This window comes from Sinocyclocheilus rhinocerous, unplaced genomic scaffold, assembly GCF_001515625.1.
Source record: "Sinocyclocheilus rhinocerous isolate Xijiao unplaced genomic scaffold, SAMN03320098_v1.1 scaffold418, whole genome shotgun sequence".
Lineage (NCBI taxonomy): Eukaryota > Metazoa > Chordata > Actinopteri > Cypriniformes > Cyprinidae > Sinocyclocheilus > Sinocyclocheilus rhinocerous.
In genome coordinates, this window is record NW_015651146.1 from 176,668 (window position 1) to 192,987 (window position 16,320).

The following is a 16,320-nucleotide window of genomic DNA, read 5'->3' on the forward strand; positions in this document are numbered from 1 at the left end:
AAGATGAATTAAAATTATCTAAATTAAAAGGGGTGGTTGATCAGCTTTTTTTCGAAGGCTTGATTGTGTTTATATTGATTGTGTTTATTGTGCAGTGTAACCTGTTCATGCTTCGTTTTTTAAAAAAACACGTTATTTTCAGATATTTTGCCTTTATTCTACACCGCTGTTTCCATTCTTGTCAAACCAGTTCCTGGTTCTATGAAGCCCCTCCCTCAGAAATACACAATCAGGCCCAGTGTGTTGTGATTCGCTAACCGCCTAGTGCACGTTGTCCGGAAACGTCATGCCCCCTTACCATTACGGGTAGTTGCATGCTCCAGGGGGCAGGGTTTATGTAAACAACAGGGTTAGTGATGTCACAAACCCAGGAAGAAGCTCGTTGTAGTCCCTACCAGCCTTTTTTGTAGTCCTTAAACAGCGATTTCTTTAAAAGAAAAGATCTCCCTTTGCACTGAACTTTGAGTGTCGTAACTTTGCAGACGTTGTTTATGCTCTAACAGCAACATCACACACTAACTGTGATGTCCTTACATTAATGCACCACTAGATGGCACTCCAGCCTCTTGAGTGAGATTGAGATTGGGGAGTAAGGGTGAAGAGTAAGAAAGAATGCTGAGCATGTTATCCTGCTTGTTCATGGTAGTTATTAAAGTTAACTAAGAGGAATACACAATTTTGTGCTTCTTGTCTACATGAAGACATAACACTAACTGAAGTTAAAAAAGTGAAATCATAATCAACCACCCCTTTAATATATTATTATTAATATAACTAATATTAATATATAAAATCAGTCTAGCTTAATTAAAATGCTAAAAAAAAAAAACACAAACTGAATATAAAATGAAATCATATTTCTTTTTTCTCCTCAATAGAAACTTCTATTGATCAGATCTTGAACCTTCTGAAATTACTAAACGAATTCTAGTTAATTTACCTATAACAACACTCCGAGTTTAATTTTAAGTGTGTATATCTGCTAAAAGATCATTTAAACGGTCTGGGAACTCCTTGTGTCACACAAGTGGGAGGATTTCAGAGGGGAAAAGTGCAAAAACAAATTTTTAAATAAAGTGAAAATGTATTACATCTGACATTACTGGTTTTTCATTCTGCTTTCTATTTAAATTTGTATCTAAATAAAATCCAGACAAATTTGAATTGGAAATGTTTGTCTTCAGGTTTATAATTTAACATCTCATTAATAGTGGGTAGAAAGAAATATGCAAAACAATATGTAGTTAACTCAATAGAAAGTAAATAATTTTCAGATAATAAATAATTTTCAGATAATATTTTAAAAACGTATTTTCGCATTCATTAAAATGACGGTATATTTTATACAGTATGACAGGATAAAAGCAAATTTCTTTTTGCAAACAACATGTATGTAAATACAATCCAAATTAATTTCAATTGAAAAATGTTTGCTTTCTAGTTTATATTTAAACATTATTTTCTAGTGGCTAGAAAGAAATACACAAAAATGTTCTGTTAACTCAATATGAAGTAAATAATAAACAGATAATCTTTTAATAACTTCTTCTGGCTTGACAGTACATGACAATATAAACAATAGGTTGTCTTTATCATTTCACAATTGCTATTTTCACACAGTATAGAAAAAGGGCCTTCATATATTAAAAAATATAGTTGCCTTTATACAGTATTTTAGGAAGGGGGTCCCTTGTGCAAGCAGATAGATTACCTCAAAGCTAACAGACATGAAATGAAAGCCACAAAACACAAACATTTTGATATAATGTGGTCGTTAATAGCTGCTACTAAAATAACTTTCACTGACAACCCGCCACCCTGGCAAGGAAACATCTTTGTCAAAGCTATTTCTGGAAAGAGGAAATGTGGAAAATAGCAGTTTGATCACACTGACAGCTCATGTCCTTTCTCACTACTTGCCAAATTATCTTGTAAAGCCAAATCATTGTGTTGTTGGGTTGGTAATGCTTTGAAGTGTCCCGTGTGTGTTTGTAGTGTGGTGGTCTCTGACCTTACTGAGGTTACGGTCACTGACGCTACGAGTGAGCTGTTGGATTTCAGCGAGCTGCTCGGCCAGCCGTTTCTGCTCGTTCAGCTTCTCGGCGAGAGTCTCGAGCTCAGTGAGGGCCAGCTGCAGCGGCAGCCTATCCTGATGCCCCACAGGGGTGTTTTTCAGCATGTCCTGTGGAACACAGACAGATATGTCTGCATTTATTCAGTAATTACTACCGAATTTGTCATTTAGCCAATGCTTCCATGCAAAGTGACCTACAATACACTTATTGCAAAGATGGTCCCACGCAAGCAAATGATGTTAAGTGGCATGCTCAAAGCCACAATAATTCATGAATTGTGGGATATACACGTATAACAATCCAGTTACCAGTTTAGACATTTACTTTACTCAGTTAACATTTACAGGCAGTAGTGTGCATAAAATGAAAACTGACTCTATTTACTTTATAAAATCGAGTCCCACCCTCAGTGAATATCCTGTTTCACTTGGACGTATGTCAGAGGGTTGTTAATGCTATTTCAATGCCTTTTTGTAGTCGCTCCAGTTTAGCTATTTCAACTCATTTTCAACTGTAGCCTCATACACATTTTAAACAACCAAGCTATAGTACACCCAAGTAACACCCTCTTTAAGAACTCAAATGTCCCTGAGAAACAGCCTGCGGTAAATGCCTCAGCATTTGTACCCCAGAGATTACATGCAAATGAAGTCATTGAATACACTGTAAGAATGATCTTTTAAAGTGACGTGACATGTGGCCAAGTATGGTGACCAATACTTGGAATTAGTGCTCTGCATTTAACCCATCCAAAGTGCACACACACAGCAGTGAACACACATACACACCGGGAACACACACCCGGAGCAGTGGGCAGCCATTTATGCTGCGGCGCCCGGGGAGCAGTTGGGGGTTCGGTGCCTTGCTCAAGGGCACCTCAGTCGTGGTATTGAAGGTGGGAGAGAGCGCTGTACATTCATTCCCCCCACCTACAATCCCTGCCGGTACGAGACTTGAACCCGCAACCTTTGGGTTACGAGTCCGACTCTCTAACCATTAAGCCACAACTTCCCTAATGACAAAAAATAAAAAAATAAAAATCCTGGCAGAACTTGACTTTCGCTTCTGTAGTAAAATAATAAAGTCTTATGTAAGTAATCGGCATACACAAGGGATTTCCTTAGGGTTAAGTTTTACATGTTTAAGCATTATCTGCACAGTATCACATCATGGTTTTGATAGGAAGCACACATTTAATGTGCTTCACTAGCACTCTGTCTTTCACTTTCCCATGTGTAACAGTCTGAGGAAATTCCACCATTATAAAATTAAACTTCTTATTTGTCATTCATCTTTAGCTTTGTGTGTGTGTGTGTGTGTGTGTGTGTGTGTGTTCCCTCTCCTAGATCTACAGAGTTAGTCCTTTGATGTGGTGTATTCGTTTGTGTATATCTCCAAAATGTAACCATTTTCCCAAAAGTCTTATTTTGTGAGATAAAAATCTCAGGCACTGAGACAAAACCTTACTTTAAAATACACATTGTGTGTAAGCACTGGTTTGGGTGGTTTATGAGGACACAAATTTGTATAATGACATGGGTATTACAATATGAAGGTGGTTTATGAGGACACTACCTGTGTCCCCGTAACTCAAAAGGCTTAAAAAACATACTAAATGGTGTTTTTTTGAAAATCTAAAAATGCACAAAGTTTCCTGTGAGGGGTAGGTTTAGGTGTAGGGTTGGTGTAGGGCGATAGAAAATACAGTTTGTACAGTTTAAAAACCATTATGCCTATGGAGAGTGCCCCTAAACCACCAATACCAACATGTGTGTGTGTGTGTGTTTGGAGCTTTCAGAGTACTAACCTGCAGTAGGAGTATGAACTGAGGAAAGCGCTGAATTGGTTTGACCATGAGGCCATAAAGAGTGATTCTGTCTGTACTGGCAGCCTGCTTTTTCTGCAGCCCAGAAGAACACAAAAACAGGTCGGAAATGAGAGGGAACTAGAATGGAACTAGATTTTTACACTTGTAAGTGTAAATGTAAGTGCAGCTTGCCCAAACAAAACGGTGAACAATTAGGAACATGTTGAGAAGTTCACCTTGAGAAACTCCAGGAATGCTGGCTTGGACATACAAGCTTTCTTGATAAGACCCATAGCATTGGTGAAGTTGTTGACATAGTCGCTGTACACATCTAGCACCATTGACTTGGAAAACTAGAGGAGATGAAAACAACGATCAGCTTAGTGGCAGACATAACAATCCAGAGTTCAGACAGAACAGAAGATAACAGAAGATCCATGTACTTCAAGACTTAATGCTTTGTAATCTGTACACTCCCAGGAAAAAAAAAGGTACAAAGATGTCACTAGGGCAGTTAAAAGGTACATCTTTATACCTTATTTATCCCTAAATTGTACATACTAGTACTTTAAAGATATTACTATTTTGAAACGGTACCACTCAGGTAAGAGTTTTGTGCTTGCATTGTGACTAGTTGTAAGATTGTTTAGCATTTACTGATCAAACTGTCTTAAACATTATTTTCTCAGCTGCAGAGCACAGTCTGCATGATGCAGAGGAAATTAGCACACTTTAAATAGAACTGCTGACTATAGGATGTCCCATTTTTCCATCTGCAAAGATCCCTCATCACAGAAACAAAAGAAAGTGAGTCATGCTAGGGTATAAATACAGAGAATTACAAAGTACAACTGACTCTAATAAGCAGATCTGACAACCCTTATTCATGCAAAAATCTTCATCTTAACGTGAAGGTTATATATGTGGCCATACAAATCAGCTGGATCAATGCTATGCAACTGTGCAGTGTTTTAAATCAAAAACAAGTGTGAAAAAAATGAGAGGCAAAGCAATGAAATCTTAAGCTTTTTGTAACCAAAGCAAAAAAAGAAAAATCAATGAACATAAAAACCAAAAACTGTGAAACACACCACAAACTGAACATTTTAGTAGAACAACAGGAGACGTACTGAAGCAACAAAAAGGTCTCCGATTTTCTCAGTATTATCCCATTCTGCTACACGGGAGGCCAGAGCAATCTGAAACATGGAGTGACACTGCAGGATCTCCTTCAGCCTATAAAAAACAGGCTGGATCTTCTTCAAGCTCAGGATCCGTGGCTCCGCCTCCATCAAAGGCTTCTTATATTCCTAAAATATAATTCAGGTGGTAGGTATGAGTGAGTCTGGTCAGATTGTTCAGCTTGGGTTTTATCTCTCTGTTGATTTAATTAACATATTCACATCTGTTTTTGTCAGTTTAAAATAATACAATATAGAATTAATGAATCTTCCAGCTTAAACAGCACAATAAGATAAGGGTGTAGGAATATATTTTGTTTTGTTTTACCCTGCTGAAAAAAGTGCAAACCACCCTGTCCAAGACGGTTAGGATGGTCCGTTTTAATGGTTTTAGAGGAGTTTTGCGCACTTGTCAGCTGCTCAGGCTGGCGGACCAGCTGGCTAACCAGCTTAAACTGTTTAGACCAGCAAAACACTTTAGGCGATTTTTTTAACAGGGTATATTTTCCCCCTTGTGCCTTATTCCTACTTTTGCCCTCCTTTACACTTCATTAAGAAAATTGAGGAATATTTCTGTTTCTTGCATTATTAGAAAAGTGATAATTCAGAATCCTTTTTTAGTAATACAGTCATATGTAATGTCATGATTGTGTCACTGACCAGCAGGATCCTCTTGAGTGAGTCTAAGTAGCTTCTTTCACTCTGAATGATAGAGCCAAGAATATGACGCCTGACAACCTGTGACATTCAAAATAATGCAAAGTAGGAATTTGAATTCAATTAGGTTAACTGACAGCAAACCAGCGGCTTAATATGCTCCTATGCTTACCAAGGCAGCAGTAAAAATACAGTAAAAACAGCAATACAGTGAAATATAAATACAATTTAACATAGCTGTTTTCTATTTTAATATATTTTTAAAAGTCATTTATTCATGTGATGGCAAAGCCATTACTTCAGTCATCAGTATCACATGATCCTTCAGAAATCATTCTAACACACTGTTTTGGTGCTCGAGAAACATTTCTTATTATTATTATCAATGTTGAAAACAGCTTTGCTGCTTAATATTTTTGCGAAAAACCCATATATATTTTTTTTCAGGATTCTTTGATGAATAGAAAGTTTTAAAACTGAAGAGCAGCATTTATTTGAAATAGATTTTTTTTGTAACAATGCCACTTTTGATCAATTTAATGAATCCTTGAGTAATAAAGGTGTTAATATCTTTCAAAAATGAAAAAAATCTTACAAATATTTTTAAGGTGGTGTATGTAAATATGTCATAAATGAGCAGGGCAAGTATGATACTGACAGTAATGCAGGCCGATTCACGCATAAGTACATAGAAACACGCACCTGTTGGCTACTGAGCCCTTCTGGCATTGGAGAAAGTTGAGGTGGTGGATGTTTGAGTTCAGATACAGTCACATCCAGATATCCAGAATCTTCCTCTATGTCATCTGCACATTGACAGTCAAAAGCACAGTTAAACTCCTCTTTCCCACTGACATCACATACTATTCCAATACCTTCCATCTCGGCTCACTTCTCCCTCTAGGTAAACACTATTCTGTAGCTCTGTAATAATTCATGCCACTTGCCATCTCAGAATAACTTAAACATTCAAAACTTTCAAAGAGGCATAGTCTCTAGTATTGTTTCTGTACTGTAACCTACCAGGTGTCAGAAAAAACCCCACCAGAAACTAACAAGAGGAAATGAGAGTCAAAAAGTCAAACCTGTGCAGTCTTTTTTACTCAGGAAGGACACTTTGCGCATCATGGCTATTTTGGTCTTTTCCAGTCCATCTTTCGTGCCATTCCTAGCTGCTTTCATGAGCTGTTGAACCTACGGGAGGAAAGAGAGACTGGTTAAGCGCATAAGATGACAGCAAGGAACAAAATGAATCAGCAAAACTAAAAGAGAAGAGATAAATTCCTGTTTGTGGATCAGTGTGTTCAGCAGCACCAGGACAAACCCTCAAGGTCCCTCTCTGCTCAGTTGCAACACTCAGTGGAATTCACACAGTTTCATTTTCGTTGTACAAAAAAAAAAAAGACTCTCCATTGTTCAATGATTAGCCTGATGGAATACTATAACTAGTAGCTGTATATGAATTTTGGTGAACAGTTGAAATGGCAACTAAATCTACATAATCTAGATTTATTCTAATGTGTAATATAACACTGATCCTTAAAACTGAGACAAAACACGCTGCACAGCTTCGTTAATGCTTCTTCCAAGTGCATTTTTCCTTGTCATGTTTTTGAAAGAAGTCTCCTATTTTCATCAATTCTCAAAATTAAAAATACAATTAAACTGTAATATTCTGAAATATTATTACAAGTTAAAATAACTGTTTTCTATTTTAACATATTTTAAAATGCAATTTATTCCTGTAATGGCAAAACTGAATTCTCAGCAGTCATTACTCCAGTCTTCAGTGTCACACGATCTTTCAGAAATCATTCTAATATACTGATTTGGTGCTCAGGAAATATTATTTTTATTATCAATGCTTAAAACAGCTTTGCAGCTTAATATTTTTATGGAAACCATAATACATTTTTTCAGGATTCTGTGATGAATAGAAAGTTCATTTATTCCAAAAAAGTAAAGACATTTAGAATGTTACAAACGTTTTCTGTCACTTTTGATCAGTTTATTTCATCCCTGTTAAATAAAAGTATTTCTTTAAAAAAATTCAATATATTAAGAATTATTACTGAATACCACACATCTGTTTGTCTGTTGTTACTAACTACTAATAGGACAAACTTAAAATTCTATAAAAATCCAAAACGACTCCTTTATGGAGTTGACATATCATAGTTATGACAGAAAATATAAGCACGGTCATTCATAAGTTGACGTTTTGTCCCATGTCTCAAGAATCAGTGATTACCATACACCCACCACTGTATAAATGTACCTTAATGTCATAGCTATGTTTGAATTGGCCGACATCTCGAGCCCCTAACCGCATGGCTAGCTCACGCCTGGTCTGCACGCAGCGTTGCTTCAGACGTCGTACATCTGGGGAAATCTATATCCATTACCACAAAGCCATGTCCACGGGCGGTACGGGAGGGGGGTGGGGTTGAAATATATCAGTGCATAAAGAAAGATGGCAATAAAGAGGGGAGAAGGAGGAAAATAATGAGATTGAGAGAGTGACAAGCACAGGCAGACAGAGATAACATCAAGGCCAACAACAGTGGGAACTGAAGACAGACATAACAGCGTGAAGAAGACCAGAGATTTAGCCTCAGAGATTGTCTGTCTCGGTTCACGGTACTAAAATATCCCACTTAAACAGCTCTACTACTCACAAATTCTTCCTTAAATAGAAGTACCCAAGTTCAGACTGCATATGGCCAAGTCTGGTTAGTCTAGTTAAGGCTTTCTGTACCTGTTTTCATGCATGACGTGCAACATCTGCGGATTAAGACCTCTCGGGCATGCATCAACAGACATTAACTAAGAACAGGAACAGGGTAAACCCAGCAAGGAAGGAGAACTGAAAGAAACCGAATGCCAAAAAAATCCTTTCCTTTTTTTAAAGTTGAAGTGTGTAATTTCTGCTCTACTAGCATCACTGAACAGAATTAGCATAAATAATGATTGTTTTCAAACAGGTTTCAAACAGCTCCTATCTGCCACTGGTCACACAAATCAGTAGCCCCGCCTCTAAACACACACCACCGGCTGAGCTAATGCTGGGCAGCATTGCTTTTGACTTTTGTTAGTCATTGTATACTACCACCCTTCAACAATGCACAACATCTCATTTATTCATTTTATTACTTATTTAGAAAGTGTTGATAATAAGTGGGCAGTGGATTTGTACCTTATTGCGAGTGGGCTGCTTGGTCTCGCTGTCTGACTGCTCATCGTAACTCTCAAACTCACTGGAGCCCCAGCCGTTGTCTATCAGCCCGGGCTCGCCAGACCTCTGCACCTCCTCATAGATCACATCATCCTCTGAAAAATAATCAAGAAAAAATTGTATGAGGTAGGAGGAAGTATAAGATGTCCTGAGTCAAGATACATCTAAACTGGAAACATAGGTGTGTTGGTTGGTACAGGCAAGTTACTACAGGGTGAAAATAAATCTTTGCCTGCAATGTGAATGTACTTCTTGTAGAATTATTGCTCAAGGGAAATTTTATTGCTTGGAGTTTGCACTTTATTACCACCTGCACTTTTTTCTCATGGCCTCCTCATAACTCATGGATGCCCCTAGTGGGTTCAACTACTCTGTTCAATGGCCCAGGCTGGCTACCTTTCTCAGGCTCACCTTCCTTAGAGCATTCATGTAAATTTTTTTAATGCAGATATAACAGGCCAGATAGTTTGACTTTGGTAATTTTGGAAATGGAAATGTTTGAAATCTGATTCTTGGTTGTAAACATTGATATCTTGGCAAATCTATTCACTGTTCGGAACATTTTTGAAACTCTACATCGGTCATCTAATCAGTAGAAAAACAGATAATGCCCTGGCAGAAAATTACCCGTACCTTTTCTTGTTAAGGTTACGGATATTTCCTTCAACCCTAAAACACAACACAGTGTAATGTATAATTCAAAATAATGAAAAATCAATGCAGAAAATTCCTTCATTTTACCACAGTACAGAGTAGAAACGTAATGAGATTATGAGAAAAACTTTAAATAAATAAATAAATAAAATGCTCTCCATTTCTGCTATCTTGAAGAAACATTTGAGACATTCAATAGCTCTCAAGTGAGAATTTCCCTATGGGTGATGACATTACTGATCTGGACAGATGATGCCCATAGACAGACGCTGACCTGCATCTGGTGGCATGATGTTTTCACAAGGCACATCATCGTAGATGACCTCCGAGCGAGCAGGAGGAGCGGAGTTCTCCTGCAGTTGTTCAGAGGGTAAATTTTCATCCGATTCAGGAACGGCTTTCCCTTGGGGAGAGAGACCTAGAGTGTCATTCATATAGTGACAACAAAAACTTCTACATACACTTTATTACATAAACAATAAGAGACTCTTAATAGAAGTGTTTGTTAGATGTTTGAGCATATTCTAAGCACGAATAACAAAAGAAAAAGGATAGGATACTACTTTAAGTGGGCTGGACATTGGGTTTAGCATCTAACTTGAAGCACAAGTAACTGCAAACATCATTTGATAATCATTCATCAGAGCTTCAGCGAGGTATTGAGCTCAGTGCAGGTTGAGAAACTGAGTGCCAAAGAAATTCAGCCCTGATTAGCACAGAAAAGCACATTTACAATCCTTTTGACTTAGATTTGAGCTTGCATTCTGACAACAGTGCTACAAAATAACAAACATACTCCTACACGACCGGCGGATTGACAATACATAGACTTGTCTGTACTGTGACAGTGTGTACAGATTTGTTGACAACCTCTTTTAACCTAATGAAGTCGCCTGCTGAATCTCCCCCATGGGAACTTAAAATTTCTCAAAGTGAAATGTTTAGGCCTCTGAATATCTAAAGGATATATCGAGACTTCTGTCTGGGATGTCAGAGGGAGATCATTTAAAATTCTGAGAACACATTAATTAGGAGCAGGAGTACAATATAAATATCTTTCCTGGGAATATGCTAGGTTAAACCCAAGTTAAGCAACCGTAGCATGTTGTTTACCACAGAAAATAATTTCTTATCTCGCAGTTTGTAAAAATGTGTGAAAAATTATAAAAATCTATGGGGAAACAGTTGCATTTCTGGCACACAGAAATCTCTCAACGTGTGGTTCAAAATGATTTTCTGCAATAATTGACATCATGTCTCAGATGTTATTGATATAGCTTTACTTGCATTGAACCCGGGATATTTTTATGTGACTTTGTAGATGACAATGATTGTCAGTGTGATGTTGCACATATGTAAATGTTTATACACTGAGACACAAAGATCTAAGCAGGGAGTGGATGTAGAACCCAGTTCTGGTTATTAGTCATGACACAGCAAGAGCCTGTATTTACAGTGTCAATACCGTGCACTACAATACATCTATCTATAGTCTAAATCTTCAGTACTATGATGCCAAAATAGTCTGAACAGTCTGAAACAAAAGACTTGACTGGGTTGCTAATTATTCCTGAATGTTGGTCAACAAAGGGTTTAAAGGGACCAAGACAGATCTAACTATGCTCTATATAAGGGATAACGTACAGTCAGCTGGTTATTATCCCAAAATAGACCGCTTATTATTACACGGCTACTGACCAAATAAATAAATACACTACCATTCAAAAGTCTGAGGTCAGTAAGATTTTTTGGTAACACCAAAAATGAAACAAGGTTCATTAGTTAACATTAGTTAACTACTTTAGTTAACATGAACTAAGAATGACCAATACTTCTACAGCATTTATTAATCTTAGTTAATGTTAATTTCAACATTTATTAATGCATTATTAAAATCAAAGTTTGTGCTTGTTAACACTAGTTAATGCACTGTGAATTAACATAAACTAACAATGAATGACTGTATTTTCATTAACTAACATTAACAAAGATTAATAAATACTGTAATAAATGAACTTTATACATTAACTAACATTAACTAATGGAACCTTATTGTAAAGTGTTACCGTTTTTTTTAAAGAAATTAATACTTTTATTTAGCAAGGATGCATTAAATTTATCAAAAGTGCCATAGACATGTATAATGTTACAAATATTTATCTTTCAATTTCTACTTCTATTTCACAATATTAATGCTTGCACTGTATTTTTTATTAAACAAATAAGCTCGCCGTGGTGAGCATAAGAGACTTTTATTATCATAAACTATTATCAGCCCCAACCCCAAACTTTTGAACGGTAGTGTACTTGGACATAAAATTCTTATTCAAGTTGTTTTTTATCTTAAAGTTTCCGCTATTAAAATGGTCCACTATAACATACAAAACAATCAGCTTAGCAGCAAGACGAACACTGCAACTATTACAGTAATATAAAAAATGTAAATCCTCTGAGGTAATTATCAATACAATCAATAACTGAGAAAAAAGAAGGTGCCAGTTGCATCTTGCAAGAGAGAACAAGTCTGCCGTGATACGAGAGACATGAATGTAGCGCCGGTTTAAGTTACCAGTATGAGCAGACTGATTATACAGTATTGCCATGGGCGACAGAATATTAGGAAATATAAAATGGCCGAGGGTGGGGACTGAATCAGAATCAAGTATTCCAGAGAGCCGTGTAATAGAAAAAGGAGATCTATATATGATCACAGTCAAATACAAAAAGGGCACAGCTATTCCAACTGTCCTAGGGAGTGGGGATTGTACCTTTATGCAGTCGCAGAGTGAGCTCTGAAACCACACTGAACCATTCCTGAGAGTGAACTGGGGCTGCACACACATAGCACAGACTGTTTACCAGCCAAGGGACACCGCTTTGAAGTCACTTCTACTATGGCTGTTGAATTGTTGATGTTACCAGGACTTCTCAAAATGATACAGTATTGCCATGGGCGACAGAATATTAGGAAATATAAAATGGCCGAGGGTGGGGACTGAATCAGAATCAAGTATTCCAGAGAGCCGTGTAATAGAAAAAGGAGATCTATATATGATCACAGTCAAATACAAAAAGGGCACAGCTATTCCAACTGTCCTAGGGAGTGGGGATTGTACCTTTATGCAGTCGCAGAGTGAGCTCTGAAACCACACTGAACCATTCCTGAGAGTGAACTGGGGCTGCACACACATAGCACAGACTGTTTACCAGCCAAGGGACACCGCTTTGAAGTCACTTCTACTATGGCTGTTGAATTGTTGATGTTACCAGGACTTCTCAAAATGATGCCAAGTAATTTTGTTAGTTTACATTAAGTATTTGGAACATGCATACATTTTTTTTCCAATGCATATTTCACAATTTAGGAAAATTAATTATATTGACAAAGGATTTTATATTCATTGTATGATTTTGTTTGCACGATCACTTGTTGTGTTATTTGACTGGATTGCAACAGAATTTTCAAGAAAAATCTCCAAAGAATCCGATTTATTAGACTGAACCAAGTGTGGACATTTGGCATGGGTGTGTTGTTTTCTTTCCCGTGAGATTCCTGTGGGTCTGGATTGGATTAGTCATTGCTATTTTTCAGATCTCTGATTTCCATGCTGATTTGTGCATTAATGTGGATTTACAGGAAAGCATGGCACAGCCCCTTCTCAGAGCCACCAACCTGTCTGAGCATGTTTGTGGGGAGACTTCTGGATAGCTGTATAGAGGCACTCTGGCCCATAATGTGAACCTGGAGATATATTTTCAAACAGATTGGTCAGATTTAAGCACTGAAATGCCTTCCCAGCTAGCATTTATTCCCAAACGTTTGTCTGGATGAAGGTTGAATCACAGCTGAGCTTTGTTTCTGTTTTACTGATTGAATCAATGTTGATATTGTAATGTTGCATCAACACATATTTACAATGTATTTTTAAAATTTCAACATTGATCTAATATAGTTAACCTTTTTTTTTTACATCTAGCATTAAACGTTATTTCAACGTTGTTTCAATATTTCCAACACAGTTTCAACATTGAAACAACAACTGACATTATTTTAACCGCATTTCAACATTAAAGGTCAGTCACTAGCCGGCTGGGTGTTTGGACACTGGGAGTGACACATTTTGGGAATCAGCGTTGATATTGCAACATTGTATCATCATCTTACATTTATGAAGTTACAATTTCATCATTGATTTATAAGTATTTTGTTAACCTTTTTACAACAACCTTTAAAAGTGGTTTCAATGTTGTTAGAATTTTTCAACAACTTTGTGTCAGCCTTTTTTCTACATTTTCAACACTGTTTCAATATATTCTCAACATTGAAACAAGAACTTGCATTATTTCAACCACGTTTCAATGCTGACGGTCAGTCACTAGCCGGCTGGGTATTTGGACTCTGGGAGTGACACATTTTGGGACGTCTACCTAATCCAAGTAGACTGCTTTAAATAGATTCATCTCACAACATTTATAACCACAAACACTTGAGATATTCTATAAGTATAATACCTTCATAAATGTTATTTCTTTTCCAAAAGCTTGCTTGTTCATCTGCTACTTGAGGCTCGGCCGAGATGGAACTCCTAAAACAAAACATCAATGCAAAAATATTGAAATACTGCCCCTCCATGTTTATTCTTATCAGTCACCGTGTGCAATGGTCACATCACATTACCACTAGATGTCACTAGAGCCAGAGCTAGTAGTTTAATAACTAATACAGTAAGAAATGTGTTCACATAAAAGGTAAATATTCAACCATAGGACTATTCAGCTAAGACACAATGGATAATAGAGTCCTTTGGGCGACAAACACCTCAAACAGTAAGCCAATAAAGATTTATGATGTCTCTATGAATGACATCCTGTAGGAATAATAAGGATCAAGATGTTCAAGTGGAAAATGTTTGAGGCGTAACACATAAGGTGTAAATCTGTCACACAAACATTCTTACCCATCAGGAGATTGTCTGGCCACCATCTCTGCAGGGAGAACAGAACGTATGTTTCATTTTTAATTTTCTAACAAACAGATCACAGATTCTTGGGTGCAGGAACAAAATAAGTTACAAAAATGAGTTTTATCCCATGTTTCATGAATCAGTGAGGTGATCTAATATACGATATACATAAAAACTATGTGACTAGACTAACACATACCGCAGACCAACCTGGGTATGTTGTGCGAGGATGTGTGGGGATATTTTGGTCCTCCAGACCAGCAGGGGTCCCTCCGTTTACTGCCTGCTGATTATGGTGTGCGACATGTTTCACAGCTTGACAATAAAGTGCATTTGTGGCAGTGCTACCATTAGTATTCTCTGAATGCTCAGCTTCCTCATGAGGAGTTCCTGACTCTTTAGTCTCAACAGAGTTCTCCACTGTATTCTGCTCGTCTTCGCTGTCATCAAACTCAAACTTCTCGCCAGTTTCCTCATCTTCATCATCCTCTTCTTCCTCCTCCTGGGCCTTCTGAGTCACAGCAGTGACCATGGACTCTGAAATAACAAAGATTCATTTTTAAATGATATAAAAAGGATAAGAGCCATATATTTACATTTTCTGAAGAACTGTGAATAGTGCTAGTCCGGGCAAATCTCATCACCACAACGCTAGGCTGTTGTGGGTGTTTGCCATGGCATTTCTATGCAGTTGCTACCATAGACACGTATACAGAGATGCCACATTTGACCACTCCAGAGACGTTGACGCATCCGCCATCTTGGAAAAGTCAATGCGTCGTCACTCACAGTAAAAAACAAGTTTTCCAAGATGCCACAAAATTGCACAGCCTGTGATTGTATAAACCTATGAACTGTAAAAAGCTATGGACTGATTGCATACATGCGTATAACTACGAATGAAGACACACAGTACAACGGAAGTTTTCATGACCCAGCTTTGACTAGTCCAATATGGCAGAGTAGTCACAATTTCAACCTGTAGCCAACTTATTTGGGGAATATCATATTCATAAATTAGTTTCCACAAAGAACCCAATTGTTCACTTTTAAGATGTTACTGTTGTGATTAGTAATTTTTTGGTTATTCTTTATTAATTGGTCATAGTTCCCAAGTAGTTCTCAATGAGGATATATATTTTTTTGTAATTATCAAATATCTAATAAGGAACTACCTTTGTCCTAAATTTGCTACTACTTACTGCTTAGTTAATCTCGCTTCTCTATTAGTTAATAGTATTAAGTTAAGTGTTAATGTAGTACTACCTATTACTTCCTGCATAGTTACTTGTTAACAACGGACCATTATTCTAAAGTGTTACCCAACTTTTAACTCTGGTTGTGTATGATCCTCAATCTTTTAGTGTATGATGGTCATTTTTTATCTGTGGCTATTTACAAAGTCGGTAAGTGTATGATGCCCAGTTTTTTTTATTTTAATTTTTTTATCTGTTCAGATTTTAAAAGTGTTGTGTATTCCTGCCTTAAGGTGCTCTGAGTGGTTGTTCTGAACAGTTGTTTGAGTGTGGTGATGGTGTTCTGACTGGTTGTTTAAAGGGGTCCTATTATGCTTTTTCACTTTTTTAATTTTAGTCAGTGTGTAGTGTGTATGTTTGGGCATAAAAAAGATCTAAAAAGTTACAAATCTCAAAGTCCACTCCAAAGGGAGATATTTAGTTTTTTTAAAAATCCCTTTTCAAGAACTACAACGAACGGCTCGTTTGGACTACAGCATTTGTTTTCCGGG

At 37.1% G+C, this 16,320-nt stretch overlaps 1 protein-coding gene across 2 annotated transcripts in view; it reads right to left on the reverse strand.

Annotated features, from left to right (window-relative positions):
- The window catches only part of arhgef10lb (Rho guanine nucleotide exchange factor (GEF) 10-like b), a 44,047-nt gene that overhangs the window by 19,449 nt on the left and 8,278 nt on the right, over window positions 1–16,320 (reverse strand). The window contains exons 3-15 of one of the 2 annotated variants that reach the window (XM_016517999.1): window positions 14,784–15,110; window positions 14,568–14,595; window positions 14,122–14,195; window positions 9,884–10,012; window positions 8,917–9,050; window positions 7,999–8,112; window positions 6,806–6,914; window positions 6,423–6,526; window positions 5,724–5,801; window positions 5,013–5,192; window positions 4,119–4,235; window positions 3,883–3,975; window positions 2,012–2,182 (exon numbers count right to left, since the gene is read on the reverse strand). In XM_016517999.1, the coding sequence (XP_016373485.1) occupies window positions 2,012–2,182; window positions 3,883–3,975; window positions 4,119–4,235; window positions 5,013–5,192; window positions 5,724–5,801; window positions 6,423–6,526; window positions 6,806–6,914; window positions 7,999–8,112; window positions 8,917–9,050; window positions 9,884–10,012; window positions 14,122–14,195; window positions 14,568–14,595; window positions 14,784–15,110 (1,658 nt within the window). The remainder of the gene's footprint in view (window positions 1–2,011; window positions 2,183–3,882; window positions 3,976–4,118; window positions 4,236–5,012; window positions 5,193–5,723; window positions 5,802–6,422; window positions 6,527–6,805; window positions 6,915–7,998; window positions 8,113–8,916; window positions 9,051–9,883; window positions 10,013–14,121; window positions 14,196–14,567; window positions 14,596–14,783; window positions 15,111–16,320) is intronic. The other variant, XM_016518000.1, reaches the window with a different exon arrangement.